At 48.0% G+C, this 18,262-nt stretch overlaps 1 protein-coding gene and 1 long non-coding RNA gene across 4 annotated transcripts in view; one reads left to right on the top strand and one right to left on the bottom strand.

Annotated features, from left to right (window-relative positions):
• Window positions 1-453: 453 nt before the first annotated feature.
• Window positions 454-13,083, bottom strand: LOC135394225 (alpha-tocopherol transfer protein-like). Of its 2 annotated transcripts, none has more exons than XM_064624846.1 (5): window positions 12,955-13,083; window positions 3,295-3,546; window positions 1,582-1,775; window positions 1,408-1,518; window positions 454-832 (listed from the first exon to the last, which is right to left on the bottom strand). In XM_064624846.1, exons 1-5 carry the CDS (start codon window positions 13,079-13,081, stop codon window positions 614-616), a joined length of 903 nt encoding a protein of 300 aa, XP_064480916.1. In that variant the 5' UTR covers window positions 13,082-13,083; the 3' UTR covers window positions 454-613. The 2 variants fall into 2 exon arrangements, with proteins under 2 accessions (XP_064480916.1, XP_064480915.1); XM_064624845.1 differs by lacking the exon at window positions 12,955-13,083 and adding an exon at window positions 3,857-3,900.
• LOC135394226 (uncharacterized) overlaps window positions 4,680-18,262 on the top strand; it is a 225,320-nt gene continuing 211,737 nt past the window's right edge. For both annotated transcript variants that reach the window (XR_010422795.1, XR_010422794.1), the window contains exon 1: window positions 4,680-4,964. This is a non-coding gene — a long non-coding RNA (uncharacterized LOC135394226). The remainder of the gene's footprint in view (window positions 4,965-18,262) is intronic.

The following is an 18,262-nucleotide window of genomic DNA, read 5'->3' on the forward strand; positions in this document are numbered from 1 at the left end:
CTATACTGGTTGCAACGGTAGTGCCCGTTTTCAGATGGCTCGTTCGAACCGTGTTAACACTTACCTCAGAACTACCAATACCTTGCCTTACTATATAGGGCACCCTCCTCTTTTTTCCCTCGCCATTTATGCAACGCTAGAGGACGACATAGGTCAGATCTTCTTCGATGAGGAAGGCAGGATTCTGGCAGTGGACCAGGAGGCATTTCGAATTAGAAAGTATCGCAATTACGTCCCGTGATCTGGGCATAAGCAAATCACTACCACAGATTACTTGTTGTGTCATAAATGTGTCACGCCACAGTTTATGTCTTCTCTCTCCCTCTTCCAATGGCTGTTCCTTGCGTCTAGGCTGTCTGTTGTGATTGTGCTGCAGCGAATCGATGCAGGATGGCCAGCGTTAACACCCCGATAGCAATGAAGACGAATAATTTGTATACCAGGACGCTCGAACCAATTCAGTAGACATTTATGCCGTTTCAGACACATCGGAGACTTGAAGGCCTACACGCAGTGCACCATGGCTGTACGAGCAAGTTACGTCTTTTCCGTTGTTGCCAGATTAACTGTCTTACTCTCTGCCTCAGTTCATTTCAGTCATGTTCAGTTGTCTTTACGCTTGTTTCGTCGACCTTTTGCTGCGTAACTCTTCGTCCGTCTCTACCCTGTATCCGTGTTTGGCGTCCAATATGAAGTACTCGTTCTTCCTGTTGAGTTCCTTCTCGAACCACTCAAAGTCGAACGGTTTTCCCGTACCACCGTATTCGGGCGGCAGGTCTTCTTTGGGGATCATTTTGTGCAGGGCATCAAAGTCTGTCCCAAAGAGATGAATCTGTGGAAACGAAAATACAGTCAGAAAGGGTATCTACAAAGCAACCAGAAGTATTACAACTGTCCTCATCCGAACGGAGCGCACTTTCAACATTGACCAGAGAGACCCGCTACTAAATAGCGAGTGAAAACACAGCCTGCTGTCAGTAACACCTCTCTCCACAGACTTATACGAGTATCATTGATCTAGGCTGGTCTCCCTTCAAATCCGCGTAAGCGGTGGACGGGGGCAAATGGGAGCCGGTCCCTCATATACCAGAGAGGGGGCCCTTTGATAACACGGTCCGCCCCCGGGTGGGCCGTGTCTTTGAATGCGCGACCAATAAAAAGGTCGTCGGGACAGCACCGCTTGCGGTGCTGTTCCAGAAAGTGTTTTCTTAAATCATTGACTGTCCGTGGGCCAGCTTGCAAAAACATTGAGGAAATTTCACTGTACGAGTGATATACGAAGGAAGAGCGTTGAGAACAGTGTCATGTGCCCAAAGCGCTATTGAAGCACCTGAGGACACCACTGAGGAATCTCCTCAACGTCAGTGCTTGATTTCAGGAGTACTACCATGCAGAAACGAGGCTCACCCTCTCTGCAATCTTGGGCTTGAGAAACGACTTGACTATGGTGTACAGTGTAGAAAAAATGGGCGGGTTATTAACAATGTAGAATCCTTTGAGCCTCACCGGACAGCAGTCCTGCAAAGAACCTTGTTGTCAGCGTCCAAGTAAAGTGAAAGCACGCAACGTCCCCGTAGTTACCTGTATGATGTATGCGAGCCTTCTGCAGACGAAAGGCGTGTAATACCGCACGTGAGATATGTGCATCCCTTTGAAGTCAATGAGACCTACTGATCCAATGACGTGCGTTCTTTGATCAAGCATTCCGTACTCGGCTGCTAGGAAACTCATCCTTTGCATGTCAACGAGCGGACAGCAGTCAGGCGTCCATGCACCTGAAATGTCAAATGTCGCTACAGTGTGTAAATAGTGCAAGAATGAACTTTAAAACGTTGCAGACCGTATTTAACGGCATATATTGACGTGAGCACGACATCTGAAACGTATTATTTTGGGCGAGTGTTTAAGCTTGATGACGTACTCTTTGCAGAATTACGAAACCTGTGAAGTCACTTTCTGAAATGCTAAAATGTCGATTGAAATGGTGAAAGCTAGAAAGATCAGAAATAAGGCCTTGGTTACACACTTTGCAAATATTTTATGTGACTGATAAACTGCAGTCAAACAATGATTGGAAAACTGCGGTTATTAGCGGAAACTTCGTTTAAGTTCTTTGCTACACAAGAAACACGCAGTATATGTTAGTGAGACGCGGTATGTCTTCCTGAACAAGCGCAAATACCCTACAGACAGTCAGTTCGATATAGTACAAAGTATACCTAGGGCATTAATATACCGAATATGTTGACCCGTGGTGACAGGAGGGCATTCTTGTCGGCGATGATCCTACCAATGGCATCCCAACAATATCGCCGGGACATTACAGACAGGTCCTTGTTGCACGCCGTCGATCCAACTATGTCGTTTTCTCTCCCAGGCCTTTTGCCCCGCTGTCTCACTTCCCTTCTGCATCGACTTCGCCTCAATGTGGCCTTCACCCCGCAGTTCAGACACAGACTAGGTTATGCGTCAACCAGCTCGTGTTCCAACTGCGGCATAGTGGCAAGCATTCAACACGTCCTCATCGACTGCCCTCTATACAGGTCGGAGAGGGCACTGCTCCAGTCCCAACTGACCCGTCTCAACAACAAACCGCTCAGCCTTGCAGCAATCTTGGGTCCTTGGTCTAACCCTGTGCAGCACCGTCAATGCCTGCACTCATCCTATGTGTTCCTGACGTTTTCTAACCTGCTTGAGCTCCTGTGACCTCAGAGCTGTTGCCATGAATGCGGAGATGTGTTCTTCACAGCATTTCATCTCCGGTAGCCGACCGGATGAACTACTATCCCATCAGTTACGACGCACCCACGTGTGTGATATCTCATTTGCGTCTGTCATGTGTGTGCGTGCGAGTGTGTATGTCGGCACAGTTCCCCTAGAAGTCGGCCCAGGACGCACATTTCCCCAGAGCGTCAGTCGTGACGTTGCCCACATACGTGAGGCCGACAACGGCAAGCCCTTTCACCACCACCACCACCACCACCACCACCACCTGTGTATGCCTCATCTTTTTCATCGTCATCCCACTCATGTACTAACCCACAGGCACTGAGGTATGGTACCGCAATTGTTGCGGCGAATCACCTCATCCCATAATCATTCATGTTGTTGTTGTTTAGGGTATTAATAATAATCCAGATAGTCAAGACGACCAATAAGCATATGAGGGTCCACAGGGCGGTGTCTTTCACATTTCCTATAATGTCCCCTCCTTTCTTTTTTCCCCGGCGCACTGTATTTGCTAGTATGTATGTTTATCCATGCCAATTACTCTACTGCACATCTACAACTCACCAAGGCGTAGAAAGAGCACAGTTCGTCCCATGTAGTCCTTCGTAGGCATCATAAACACCAGTCTATGCTTATGGCAGACATCTTCGAAGTTCATATGCGCAGTCACTAGCTTGTTGAAAATATCCGGATTGTCGCGTCTTGCACGATAGTACCTAAGTACGGTGTCTAAGGCGACATCCATGTTGTATTTCCTTCCTCGAATGAACTTGATCAGGAAGATATCGTCCATACGTGCTGTGAGGCCAGGCTCAGCTGAAAGGAAGAAGAGTATAAGAAAAAGCATAGAGATGAGGTATGTGGTTTCTGGCGCCACTGTGTGGCTGGTTTCTGAGGCTGTCGTTTGTTTTCTGTAAATTGCGCGTTGATTGGTTTCGTTCGAAGGGGCCTCCACCGAGGTTTAAAACGCAAGCGAGCTGGTGTAAGTTAAGTAAGTTAAATACACCCTGAGTCTGGGGTGCAAGGGACCATGCACAAACTGAACAGCTCCTCTGCCAACACGCAGTCACGAGTATTCATTTTTCGCACTTCACGCTTTATCATTCAATCAATGCTGTTAACATACGTTTAGCATGACCGAGGTAGATCTTGATGACAGGTCAAGGTGTCAGCGTGTTGGTGTCTTGTTTGTGGCGGTCGTTTATTCGTCACGGTGTGTGTCTGCGTGTTCTCCAAGTAGGTTCGTGAAAGCGTTAGGGTACATTTATGCTGCAGCATCGCTGCTGGCACATGGCACATCGCTGTTTGGCGATGACGAAATAAACACATGTATCTCTGTGGGCGCGTTCATGCTGCAGCATCGCTGCTTGCCAAAGATGCACGCCATGATCATCGCCACAACAATGCTGCCAAACATGTTTGAACGTGCCCGGGGACTACCTGACTTCTGGCGATGACAGGTCAAACACAGAGCTTTCTGTTGGTGCATTTACCCTGCAGCCTGGCTGCTCGCTTATCCTCGCCGCTGCTTGCCGCTCTGCTCGCTGCACCTAGGAATGTAAACATGTTTGTCTTCCTGGTATCATTGATGACTGGCGTCTTGAAATCCGACCTGCGATTGGTTGTGATGAAGTCGGTTTCCTCCTTCCCATTTTTCCTCGTTTCCATCCTTCCACAGTGAACGCTGCTAGGCGACTGATATAGCGAAAGCGAGCAGCATCTTGAGCAATCTGCAGGGTAAACGCACCCTAGCGGTTATGCGAGCAGCGATGTGCTTGAAGCTGCAGCGAGCAGCGATGCTGCAGCATAAATGTACCCTTAGTTCTGTGACAGGAGGCGCATTATCTCCACAATTATATGGCTGGATGTGGGGTTACGTGGTTTTGTGAAGTTTTGATTTGATGGGATTGTGATACGCGTTTGAAGCTCTAGTTAGGAGCGCACACCGCCCTCACCAACTTGAGATACGTGGCGCAATCGCGCGTCCCAAAAACTGATAGGGATTATCACGGCAGACCACAGACGCAGATTGTGCGCATTGGCAAAGGGAGATTCGGACGGCTTGGGCGGCCGAGTTCAATACTCGATTATTTCATCATCATATTCAGCTACAGACGTGACGATACCCACAGCTGTGAGGCCAACAACGGCAAGCTGTTACCATCACCACCACCACCGCTTGATCATATTGGCTTGAGGCAAAGTCAGTGGATGGAATAAACCCGTTGTCAATGGTAAGTTGGCTATGCTGCTCTCTTGATCTGGGTGGCAGAAGAGGGTCGTGAAATTCATCTGCTCAGAAACACGTGGGATATTCGTAGTCTTCGTTTTGCAAAATAACAGCAGCAGATGCGGTCACGGTTGGAGATGTTTTGGTCGGGCGACGTGGTCCGAGCCATGCAAGAATTTTCGTGAATTGAATGAATTTACCACAGTGTTGATTAAACAACGGGGTTCACGAATATTGTATTGGAGCCTACGGACTGCATTTCGAGTATTTGCGCTGAAAGACCTGATTGTTTCTGCTCTTTTTGGCGTTTCACCCTCCCCATATGTGGATTTTAGTTTAGTTAGATGTGTAAGTTATCTCAACGTTCGGTTTAAGCAACGCTGTTCATCCCTTTTCGACCGTGACGCTTGAAGACAGGAGAATGTACCCGCACTGCTGCTTTTCTAATTCAAGATAAAGAAATATTGATTTTTCTTTTTTCGCATCGTATTGAATCACCTCATTTTGGCACACGAAGCTATTCCATTTCAGACCGACTTCCGAACCACACCGGGATTCGAACCTAAGAGGTACGGGGTTCGAATCCCAGTGTCGGCTGTGCTATCTGGGGTTCTTCCGGGGTTTTCCTCAGACGTTTTCAGACATATGTCGGCGCAGTTCCCTTAGAAGTCAGACCAGGACGCACATTCCCCCAGGGCGTCACTCGTGACGCTGCCCACCTCTCTGAGGCCGACAACGGCAATCGGCGACAACGGCGAGCTCGGCTGTGCCTCGCCCGATCGCGTGGCTTCATATTACGACCGGCTGGTTGGATGCGCGCCGTGCAAGCTTGCAGTGGCCTCTTGCGCACGACGTTTTACCTCTCAGGGACAGGTTGTCCCGCTTCGGTTTGACCAGGCCTTTTTGCCCTACCTTTGAAACGTCGGAGCACGCTTTCCGCAACTGTCTACTTCCGGATTTTCTGTGGCACAAGGCCGAGGTGCTTTACGGCATTCCGTTCATTCGGTGGGGCACGGTCCAGTTACTCAGCCCGCTCCCAGTTTCGGTTGGCGATAGACGCCAGTATATCCTCCTGGCGGTAGAAATAAACTACCAGGTCTGGATAGCACGCTGCATAGCTGTGCACGGTGGCCGTGCTCGCACGGCCGTTGAGGTACTGAACAGGGTCAGAGCGGGCATCCGTAGAGTGCTTTACAGGGAGCGTGCAGTCCTTGGGGCCGTCCAGTTTGGAAGGCGGTGGCAAACATCAGCGACCCTCTTTGAAGAAAGCAATGGTAGGTATGTCATCCGCTTCTAATATCCTTCGTGCTGCTGTCCCACGTGCAACTCTCCGTGAGTGTTGGTTTGTTGCGAAGTGGAATCTAGCACGTACATCAATCCCAGACCTGCCTGGAGCCCGTCTTCGGGTGTTGGCGTTGCGATGGTTGTAGACTAGTGCGTTTGTTGCGTTAAAGGGAGCCATCCAAGAGATATGGCTGGTCTTCCACCATGATGCCAATACATCGTCTAGGTCGATGTCGAGGTCCGCCTCCGGGTGGGCCGTGTCTTTGATTTTTCTTAATCTAGGTCTAGTCTTTGATGCGCCACTTCACACTTGACACTTCAGTGGGTCACTTGTCTCAGTCGTTGACCCTAGGATAGAAATAGACAAGATACGGATAACAAGCGGGCTAAATTGAAAGTTTAGGAAGATGAGTACACAATCTTCTGTGGCTCATCTCATAGAGTAAACAATACACGGTCTAGGTCTAGTCTTTGAATGCGCGACCGATAAAAAGGTCGTCTGTGCAGTACCGCTTGTGGTGCTGTTCCGGAAAGATTTTTCTTAAATCTTTCGGTCTGGTGTCATACTTCATATACTGGAGAACGGCCCCTGGACCGTGTGGGTTGTGTCTTCGAATACGCGGCCGTTAAAAGGTCGTCGGGGCAGTATCGCTTGCTTGTTCTCGGGAAGATTTTTCCTAAAATCTAGTGCCTTGATGAGCTCTGGTCTCCCTTCAGATCCGCGTACACGGTGGAGGTAGGCAAAGGGGAGCCGGTCCTTCATATATTGGAGAAGGGCCCCTTGATAATGCGGTCCGCCTTCGGGTGGACCGTGTCTTTGAAGCGCAGCCCATAAAACGGTCGCCGGGACATAGTACCGCTTGCGGTGCTGTTCCGGAGAAGATTTTTGCTAAAATCTAGTGTCTATAGCGCTGCGACAGTCTGACAGCCAATGAAGGATTCTGAGGGATGTTTGGCAGTAGCAGTTCCGTGGGACTGCTTGCCTAGCACTAGTTGATTCTGCTCTTCGTTTTTAGGGCGAGAGCAGTACTATTTTTGAAATGTGATGTGGGCAAGCTTTCGCTTGTCCCACCCTACAGTTGGCAATACCACAGTCTCAGTTGTCTCTCTTGTCTCAGTTGTTGACTGAGGAATAGAAATAGGCAAGATAGGGCTAACAAGCGGGCTAAATGGTTAAGAGAAGTTTAGGAAGATGAGCACACAATCTTCTGTGGCTCATCTCATACAGTCAACAATACAACGACAACAACAAGAAATAAATTAATGATAATGAATGAGGAAATTCGCCACGTACGGTGCGGTCCACTACCCCAAGGCATAATAGGGCAGGATGAGATATGTCCTGATGATGAGGCGATGAACGATGCTAAATAGGGACGTCAAACATCAGAACGGTAGGCAAAACCACAGCACACACAAAACACACACACAGCACACAGGTACGCAGGCAGATCATATATAGGGTAGAGAGGAGACCAGTGTCCCGGAGAAAAATCTTGAAATACTCAAGAGCTTGGCGATGGTCGATCTGGTTAGACCAAGGGCCGAGAATGGTTGCCAATGTGAATGGTGCGGCCGTGATCGACTGCAGGCGGCACTGTAGAGCTGCTCTTTGGGAGGTGTAAAGATGGCAGTCGAGGAGCACATGCTTGGTATCCGCCAAAATAGCACAGCGAGAGCAGAGCATGGAGTCGGAGCGGCCGATCAGATGCTTGAAATGGGGGGTGAATCCAACCCCAAGACGAAGCCTGTGTATCAGCGACGCAAAATGGCGAGGCACACGAGAAGGCATGGTGAAGCCAAAGTCAGGGTCCACTTCACGCATCAGAACTCTTGATGGAACGTCCCGAGACCATTGCGCATGTGCGAGAGACCTCACCACATCATTTAGGAAGGGTCGCCTGTCGCCTTTGGGGAGGGTAATCCGCACGCTTGATCGGGAATGATACGCAGCTGCTGCAGCCTCGTCAGCCTCTTCATTGCCGCGGATGCCGCAGTGTGCAGGAACACACTGGAAGTAGACAGAGTGCCCGCTGGTGTTGCGTATAGCAGCTGTACCTGATCATCCGTCTGGAAGATTCATGTCATACTGGGTGGGCCCCTTCGGCAGAGCTGTCTTATCTCGATTTCCCTTGAACATGTCTTCTAAAGCGAAAACTCCGGCTGCTCATTACGCTGTTATCCTGGGTCACTACTCCACAATACGCCTAGAAGGCGTCGATGCAAAAGAAACGCCTCCAACAAAAAAATCAGAGGCGCTTGTTATGGCCCGCATTCAGGGTGAACCCCGTCTTGGATACCGCTGGGGCGCCGTCGCGCCGCTATGGCTACCAAGTTCTGTTCAAGATCTGTGATGGCGCACTGCCTAGAATGCACTACCAACGCGAGATCGGCTCAGCCGTTGGGGAATTTCTCGAATATCCACCTGCGTGCGATGCCGAAAAGAAGAGTCCGTAGTATACATGTTTTTCGTGAATGCCCTGTGGCTTCCAGAGTATGGTCAATAATACTATCTCGAAAGTATCGCTTGCGGCTCCCTGCTGGGCTCCAGACAAAATCGTACGGTGCGACAGAAGGCAAGCTTCGGGTTCTGTTCACAGCAGCTGCAGAACATGCTCTTTGGAAGGTCTATGCAGACCACCATACAGTCCAGGCAGTGGTGCTCCGTGGTGATGTTGGTCGACCATGTTGGAAGTGAGGTGGGGCAGTATCTCGAATGACAGTTGATGGGTGAGACAGTACTTTCGTCTGCGTGGGCCTATGTCAACATAGTCGAGGATGCTATCTCCCGGGTAAAACTGTTTACAACCCCAGAGCACAGCCGGCACAGGGATTCGAACCCCACTCCCATTCACGATGTGACATGGCCAGCATGCTAGCCACTGAGCCACGGGAGCTGGTGTATGTTTTACGCGTATGGGGTATGGGTGTTTTTGATGATTACGAGCCCGTTGTGCTGCCCGCCCGACACGATCGCTCACACAGCGCGCCCGCTGTCGTAAAGCATTGCGGGAGAAGCTGAGGAGCGCGTGACGCCACAGCTCCATGGGCGGCTGCCAGGTAAACGGGGTAAACACAGAAGGTAGCGTTCGCTTTCTCTTGCAAGGCGCCTGCACAGACCACCCGCCGTTGGCACCCGCACCTGAATCGCAAGTTCATGATGAAAAAACAGCGATTCCCTTTTATAAATTTTATTTCCTTTTTAGATGAGGATAATTCGTGACCTCTGTCGAGACAACTGTGTAATTCGGCGAAACAACTGTGATCATGAGCGACACCACAATCTGTGGATCTATGCACTGACATGTCAGCACAAGGGATGGCGGAAGCGTGTCCGCCTACCTATTTGAAGGTTGCGTGTTCGAACCCGGCTGAGGACGATAGCAGTTTGGAGGCAGGGTGCAAGTAGGGTGCCTCAATACTAGCAATTTGGGAACGCTAACAGACGAGGAGAGAAGGAACCACACGGGACAGGCGTCAAGGATGTCAGGCGTGTGGTTCCTTCTGTCCTCGTTTGTTAGCGTCCCCAAATTGCACAGTATGCATTTCCACTAACTAGCCCTACTTTCTGCACTTGCTCAATACTAGCTCCCTGTGCATAGGGTGAAGACAGCCGCGTCGGTCGTCTGCTGCGAATCTCCGCCATCTTGACGCCCACGCACAGCTCGCGATGCGCTCACAAAAGTGTAGCAATACACTTAGCTACACACTACATTTTGCAGTTGGGTAAATACATAGCAGCTCGAGGTTTGAAAAAGTGGGTGAAATCGCTGGGAAAGGGTAGGCGTCAACATGACGGCCTTGCTGCATTCGCTTCTACAAAGGGTGACTCCACCCTAGGTGCAAGCAGATCCATGTATTGGGCCGTATACACGGCTCTGGGTGCAAGTTGCTTAGCACGCCGTCTTCCGCGAGAGACGTTAAACACTGTGCCGTGTTCCGAGATTTCTGGCATGCTGGTGGTGCTGTTCTCTTAGGTAACACAGATAGTAACAGACAGGACTATAGAGACGTAAACGCTCGAAAAATAGAAATGAACACAAATCGTTTTTTTTTTTTCGAAGCCATTCAAAATTTCCGGAAACTTAAATCTCTAAGTAGGACTGAGAAGCATATTCGACAGTAAAGGATTCCTTCATGCTACAGCGTTACGGGCAGTTAGGGTAAGGTGGGGCAAGGTGAGACAGAAATGTATGTATGGAATTTTTATTTTTCGTGTTTTTAAAAAAACTACTCATAGGCACATTCTCAGAGGTCTAGAGCTTCTGATCCGTAAATCAGAACGGACGTAACCGGTTGTAAAAGAAACACAGAACAAGAAATTCAAAAATGCAGGTCGTCTCATTTTGCCTGAACCCTCGGGGCAAGACGGGACAGCGCATGAGGCAAGATGAGACGCCGTGGTAATGAACTATACAAATTAGTTTTTGCAATTTAAGCACCTACACATCCCCCTGAGCTCACCGCCTACATGATGTGCGGTAAAACCACACAGAACGCGGTGCTATTTCCCTCCACTGTCCTTTGCAAACAAGGCACCGCCAGTCTGATGTGTCGCTGGTCGCTCGCTTTTGAGTGCGCTTCAGCTTTGCTGGAAATATCCTAGGGTACAGGAAAATTTGCTAGAAAATCTTAGGCTATATGCAAAAAAGGAATCTATGAGGAACAAGCACAAGGCCACCTAATAGTTGAGTGATTAGTTTCTAAATTACATTAAATTTAAATTGCATTACATTTAAATTACATTAAGTTGTCGTGTCTTGCCCCGTGGATACCATCGGATACATTAATTTTTCAGTTAAACACCGGATAACCAAGAGTTCCCATATTTTGCATATATCTAGATGAATGAATAGAGAAATAGGATGGGGATTTACATTGACAGAATAAACCTGCGACAAGGTGTCGCATAGCTGACAAGAAAAAGGACTACAGAAAATCGCGCCTTTTTTTTCGGGCCTTTACATTCTAGGCAGAAGTAACCGATTTTTTTTTTTTCTCTTCAACGCAAATGCCAATCCGGGCAATTCTCGTGTGCAGTAAAGCAGACATGCAGAGCCACCTGTAAGTAAAGTTTCAAGTGCATGGGGCAACGCGTCTCTGAGACAGGGGGCGTCGAGCAAAAAGTGTCGCATCTTGCTCCATGTCTCACCTTGCCCCACCTTAACCTATTATGTGGACCTATCTAGAGGCCCTTGATCACCATCTCCTATGACGACGCGCACACAAAGACGTCATCAATAGAGCGGAATAAAACCCGGCTCTTCCCCGAATTTGCACCCCAAATTGAAGGTTGCCCCTTTAGGGTGAAGTCGATTTTTACGTGGCCCACTGACCTGGCCTGTTCTCACTGAGACGTCTGTAGGAATGCATACCAACTTGTTTGGCAGCACATTCATTTACATCACCATTACCGATAGTTTGAGTAACTGAGCCCGATTTCTCCCCGCATTTAGCATCTAGAAGTTTTTCCACCTAAATTCACGTGAATTTAGTGCAAATGTATATTTACCCGATATGTATATTTGTACCCACGGATTTATAAAAAAATATTTCCCGAAAACTTCAGGCTCTATGAGTAGCATCAGTGACTGTATAGCTTCGGTACCTAGTTACAGTCTTGGGTAGTAACTAAGTTACTTTTAACATGTAACTGTAACTAGTTACATTTCCAGAGAAGTAGCTTTTAACTGTAACTAGTTACTATTTCTGTGAAAGTAACTGCAAAATGTAACTAGTTACTCGAATAAATGTCGTTCCTTTTTTTTCTTTACTCTACCTTCCCCTACTTCCCCCTAACAGTGTCTTGCTTCCTTTTATCTGTAATCGGTATGTGCCCCGTGCCTTGGGCTCTTGACCAAGCAGGGAATTCCAGCTTTGCGAACAGAAATTAGTTGAAGTTAGTGACCCTCAACGGTCGGAGTGAGTCATATGTGAGTAACAGTCTCACTGTCCTAGCACGGGATCCTGCCTCCTGTGGATATGGACAAGGGAATGATCATGCACAAAGAGAAACTTTCCGGTCAGCTCACTTGCGCTCCGACCAGTGCAATGGCTAATCCTGCTCCGGTTGCTGCTACCATAAGCTTCCGTGGCCGCTCTGTGAAGCAACCTTCGAGTTTTTATCATGGAAGGACGAGAATAATTTAACTGTAAAGTGCAAGCTATGGAATAAGACGTACTCGGCAAGCAGGATGTCAACTTCAAACCTGGAAAAGCATCTTGAGGCGAGTTCCTTGTTCTTGCGTATGTCTCTCTCTCTACACGTTACGAAACATGTGCGTATCACCGTGCTCTTCTTTTTCACGCGAGGTCGCATGCACATGTCGTATTTTTCCGTGTGGTATAACCGCGTATTAACTTATACTGCTTCTGGTTAAGCGCAAGACAACTTTTATTGCACTTGAGTAAATGTAAATAAATGTGTGTTTTTAACAATTGTATCACCCTCTCATGGACATTTTTATAAAAAGTAACTGTAATGTAACTAAGTTACTTTCCCTCAGTAACTGTAACTAGTTACTCGACCAAGAACGTAACTATAACTGTAACTTAGTTACTATTTTTGGCAGATAAACAGTTACTTTTTAGAAGTAACTTACCCAAGACTGCCTAGTTACTCGATATAGACGTTAAAACAGAGATGTTATGGAAATAACATTTCCAAATGAAACTTACGATGGAAATTAGGTAACAAATAATGCCCATACCTGCGAGTAGCCTTCTCAGTTCAGCCAGGCTTTCTCGTTTTGTTTCTTCTGTCTCCCCGAGTTCTTTTTCTGCTATTACCTGGATTTCCGGAGGCAATGGAGGAGCCTCCAGCATTTTGGGGTCCATACCTGTACAGGTTCTCTGTTTAAAGAAAGTAACAGTGAGGTCGTTCGCAGCACACCACGCTGGCGTTAGCTTCATCAGCCATGTCAGGCAAGATGTTTGCGGCGGGGCACCATACGTATTCTGTCGTGAGGAGTAATAGCTGTAGTCACATGCATAAAATTTTGGCGTTTCTTATGTTAAAATCTCCGCAGAGCATAATAGATAGCAATCGCAATTGATTTTGGATGTGTTTTCCCTCGCGTGAGTTTGTGTGAAAAAAAAAAGGGGGGATATGTCTATTGAAAAAAAAAAAAAAGAAAGAAAGGGAGGAAAGGTTAGTCAGGCGTAGGCAGACTTGCTATTCCTTCAATAAAAAAGAAAAGAAAGAACGAAAAGAAACTTGGGTATAGTAACCCTGAACCAGTCCAAGCGGGTGTAGACCATTCTCTCTATGACCTTCCAAATGTAACTTGTCAGTGCAACTGTATGAAAGATTCTCCAGAAAGTGGAGTCATTTCTTTGAAATTTTGAAGGATCATAAAAAACTATTTCACAAATTACCGCTTGCGACCAGCGCACTCTCGAAGTTGCCATCACTGTTGGTCACTTCGAAAATCTGGAGCACATCCTTCCCCGCGTTGCCTTTCAGGACCATACTTGCAGTGTCTTTAAACCAGCTAGGTTATAACCCTTTCACTACGACGCAACGAGGAGAGCTGGGCCTGTTGGTATGAGATCATAACTTTAAAGCGCTACAGAGAAAAAGGACGGAACAACAACAGATATATTCTGATGATGAAGTGGGGAGGTTTTCCACTCTAGGAGTGGAACGCTACCCCATAGCTAGGGGGTCTAATATGACTGGTGACAATGATGAGTGATGACGATGATGAGCGATGACGATGAGAGATGACGGGAATGATCGGAGCGGCGATGGCGATCCTGATCGTGATCGTGATGGTGGGAATGTCCGAGAGCGCTGTTGGGGTCACAAGGAGTCCTTTAGGCCTGTCGCCTCAAAAAAGCCAACTACGTAACCACGTAGCCACTGACGTAAGGCCGCCCTGGAGTGGGCCGCGGTGTCCCGAGGGCCGAGGATGCTCGACAATTTGAAGGGGCGGCAGCCAATTGTGGCAAGCTGTGACTGCAGTGTGCGCCTCTCGTTGACATAGGTCCGACAGCGGAGAAGTATGTGTTCTACGTTGGCAAGTACACCACACTCGTTGCACATAAGGCTAGCCTCACAGCCTAGCTGGTAGCGATAGAACGGAGTGAAGGCCGCATTCAGATGTAGCCTGTGGATGAGCGACTTCAGGGTACGAGGAAGCTTTGCAGGCAGCCGGTATGAGTTGGGTCTACACTTCCCAAAGATGACCTAGTTGGAATGTCGCGTTGCCACTGTAGGGTAGACCAGGAATCGGACAAATGCCTGAGGAGGGATCTTCTGTCTCCTCTCGAGAGTATAATGGGCATAGAAGGCCGTTGTTGATGTGCAGCGGCAGCGTCGGCCTCGTGGTTCCCAGTTATTCCGCAATGCCCTGGAATCCACTGAAAGGCAACGGAGTGGGAGCGATCTTGAAGGGACGTCAGGGCGCACAGGTTATCTATCACCACTGAGGAAAGGGAACCGCGGATGCCCATGTTTTTAATGCACAGGAGAGCTGCTTTGGAGTTGGTATAAATAACCCAGTGCCGCGGTTCACAGTCTTCCGCATATGTCAAGAATAACAATATAGCATAAAGTTCAGCGGATGTCGGTTAGGTGCGGTGAGACAGACGACACCCACGTGTAACGGACTCTGATGGAATGGCAACGGCTGAAGATGAAGTGTCCCTGGTCGACGATCCATCCGTGTATACAGCGGTACCGCTGCGCAGAGAGATACACAACACATAGGTGTTATGTATATGCACATATAGGTGATGTGTTGTGTATCTTTCTCCGTCCTTGTCTCTGTAGCGCTTTAAAGTTACCACTACGACGCAGTTGATTGGTCCATGCTCAAGTCCAGCTCACCAACGACATGCCGTGAGGGCACTGCTCACCTTTCTGGACAGTGGACGCTATAGGATTTCGGTCCTCACTGTCAAGCTCATCATTATATTTCTACAAAATTACCGCGAGAGTGGCGCCCCTCACGATGAAACACCCCAATCATCATCATCGTCATCATCATCATCATTATCGTCATGATGAAAATAAAGGGTTGCTGTCGTAGAAGAAGCAACCCCCGTGGGAGCAACGCAGGACAGCTGCACCGCTCGGCTTCTTGGTGGTGGCGGCGGTGGCGATTGAACTGTTTGCCGGCTTCGTCGTCGGTGGTGGTGGTGGTGAAAGAGCTCGCCGTTGTCGGCCTCACACAGGTGGGCAACGTCACGACTGACGCCCTGGGGGAATGTGCGTTCTGGGCCAACTTCTAAGGGAACTGTGCCGACATATGTCTGTCGTGACTTGGAGGTACCCGGGTTCGAATCCCGGTGCCGGCTGTGCTATCTGGGGTTTTCCCCGGCTTCGTCGTCATTACACAATCAGGCATTACACGAACCACTAATATCACAGCCATGTTCGCTGATGCCTTAATGAAAAGAGCAGTTCATAATGGTGCAATAATATGCTATTTCTCTGTGTTGAAAATTGGCTCCAGGTTGCGCGGCTCCTATAGAAAAGGTCATGCATTTGCAAGCAGTTCCTCAGACGTATAGCCACATGCCGTAGTGGTACAATACCGAGAAGAGGGCGCTGTTATCATCCAGGTTTCCGCGCTCGCTCATAACATACGTTATTTGTGCCCAACGCATTGAAGTATCGCTTTGCCACTTAGATTCACAGAACCCAGGCGAAAGTGAGCCCATTTCGACGTGCTTCCGGAGGATCGTTCATGTTTTCGTGTTAATACACACGAACTTTGCTAGATGCTCAAACGCTTCAATGCGACTCGTGTTCGCTCTTCGGTTGTCGTCGCTGCTCTGTACAAACCTGCCCAGATGCTACTTCATGCAACAGGGCTAGATTTTCGGACTTGGCCGTAGAGACGTTTCTACAGCGCAGAGAAGATTACAAATCTCGTATTTCCCGTCTAATTCACTTTTTTGATCACTCACGCACGCAAAATAAGGAGACCTCAAAACAGAATTCAAATCGTATTAGGCACTGAAAAAAAAAAAGAAAAAAAAAGTTGAAATCGATACATCAACCACTGTTTCTTGTAGGTTGAGCCATCTGCTTCCTATGTGATTTTTTGTCAGCTGTGGTTAGCCGAGAAGACTGGCTAATATTTCGCTTCCAAGCTGGGTACAAGGAGGAACATAGACACGTAACAGGTACATAACACATAACAGTAGTAGTAGCATAAAAGTCCTGTCGCGAGCGTGGTTGGAGTGACAAGGAGGTGCAATGTGCAACTTTATTTGAATGATGATGATTGGGGAGTCCCATCGCCACGGACGATGACGACCTGCACTGCTGGCGGTAACGTGGTGAAATGGAAGGAGTCGCCCCACAGTGAGGACCGAAGTCCTACAGTAAACGGCAAATCCAAGGTATCGAAGCTCATAAGGAACGTGATGCGAGAATGGAACTGAAAGCATATAAGCGGTCTGTGCAATGTAAATGGGCGTATTCCTCAACCTTTTCGTACCTCTTTCAGTCGTGTGGTAAAAAAAACCTACAACTGCTGCTTTTCTTCCGTTTCAAGACCGGACGAACCTTTGCCACTGACACGAACTAATATGCACAGCAGACGGTCCTCTTTGTTTACATATACTAGGCAAGTGCTACATATCTTGAGTTTGAAAGGCAATAGACTCAAAAAGACGCGTCTTCCTGTTTGATACCTATTATATAGCAAAATATTTCACACAAGCGTAGGAGACTTACGGAAAGCTTTTGCGTTGTTACGATTAAAGGAAGCAGCTATTGCATTCTTGTTTTAAATCGCGATATTATTCGCTGTGCTGGAATTCTTCCAGCAGATACGATGTGATGCTGGCGCATAGATATATAGAAGGAACTTACCTGTGCTTTCTTTGAACTTCTCGATGATGATCGCGCCAGACGCTATAGTAATTCCTGTGCGCCAACAACGCTGTGCCCGCTACAGAACACTGCGTAATTCTGGATGGGGGGAAGCCCGGAAGAATCTCGGCCGGTGAGGAGATACTTACGTAACCGCTTGTTGGCCTACAAAGAAAGCTAAGGTGCCCTCATTTGTTGGCTATGGCCTTGAGTAAGAGGGACAGTTGCCGAAGAAATGACCCGGTGACGGCTGCATTTCCGGTACACTGATCTTGATCGTGTGTTGTGGAGGCGATAGGGCGTCGGATTTCGACGAGTATGCCGTCGTCGTGAGGCAGAGCATAATGTGCACTAACTTGCATTGATTACCGTATTTTCCGGTGTATAACGCGCACTCGTGTATAACGCGCACTCGTGTATAACGCGCACCCCTAAAAACGGGACGAATTTCAAAAAGTTCCATGTACGCGTATAACGCGCACCGGTGTATAACGCGCACCGCAATGTTGTTACAAGCTTCTGTACTGCCACCACTATCCACAATAAACCAAGGCGGTGTATAATATATGCATATGCTTTATTTGAAACATTTAGTTTCGCGTCCCTTCTCAAACAAGCCCGCCTTCTGAAATGAATTCAGGATTATTGACTGCTCAATAGCCTCCTTAAGCAGCATCATTAACTTTTATGAAGTCAAGCGCTCTTTCGCCGGCTTTGTCAACTGACCTTAAGAGATTTGTGAGAAATTTACAGCGCACCCTGAAAGAGGCTACAATTTCTACGACACCGACCACAAAAGGAACTCTGTAGGAAAATATTTCTGTGTATAACGCGCGCCGTTAGATAACGCGCAGGACCTCTTCATAGCACTTTACTGTATCGCGCGCGCTATACACCGGAAAATACGATATTTGGAATTGATTGGGTTGTTCAACGGAAAACGTGAAGTTATCCTACTTTTTCCCTGACAGCGGATGCGGAAATGTGTCTTTTTATGTTCTGAACCTTCTGTTACTATAGTTCGGAAGAAGCATGTCCTGAGATACAGTGAAGCATCGTGATAACCCAGTCAACAGGACAGGAAAAAATTCGCTATAGGCGGCAACTCGATTTCAACGAAAGTGCCACAAAATAGTGACAGCATCATCTGTAGCGAAGCAAGCTAGCAAACAAAAGTCGGTGGTGAG

Source organism: Ornithodoros turicata, chromosome 5 (assembly GCF_037126465.1).
Source record: "Ornithodoros turicata isolate Travis chromosome 5, ASM3712646v1, whole genome shotgun sequence".
Lineage (NCBI taxonomy): Eukaryota > Metazoa > Arthropoda > Arachnida > Ixodida > Argasidae > Ornithodoros > Ornithodoros turicata.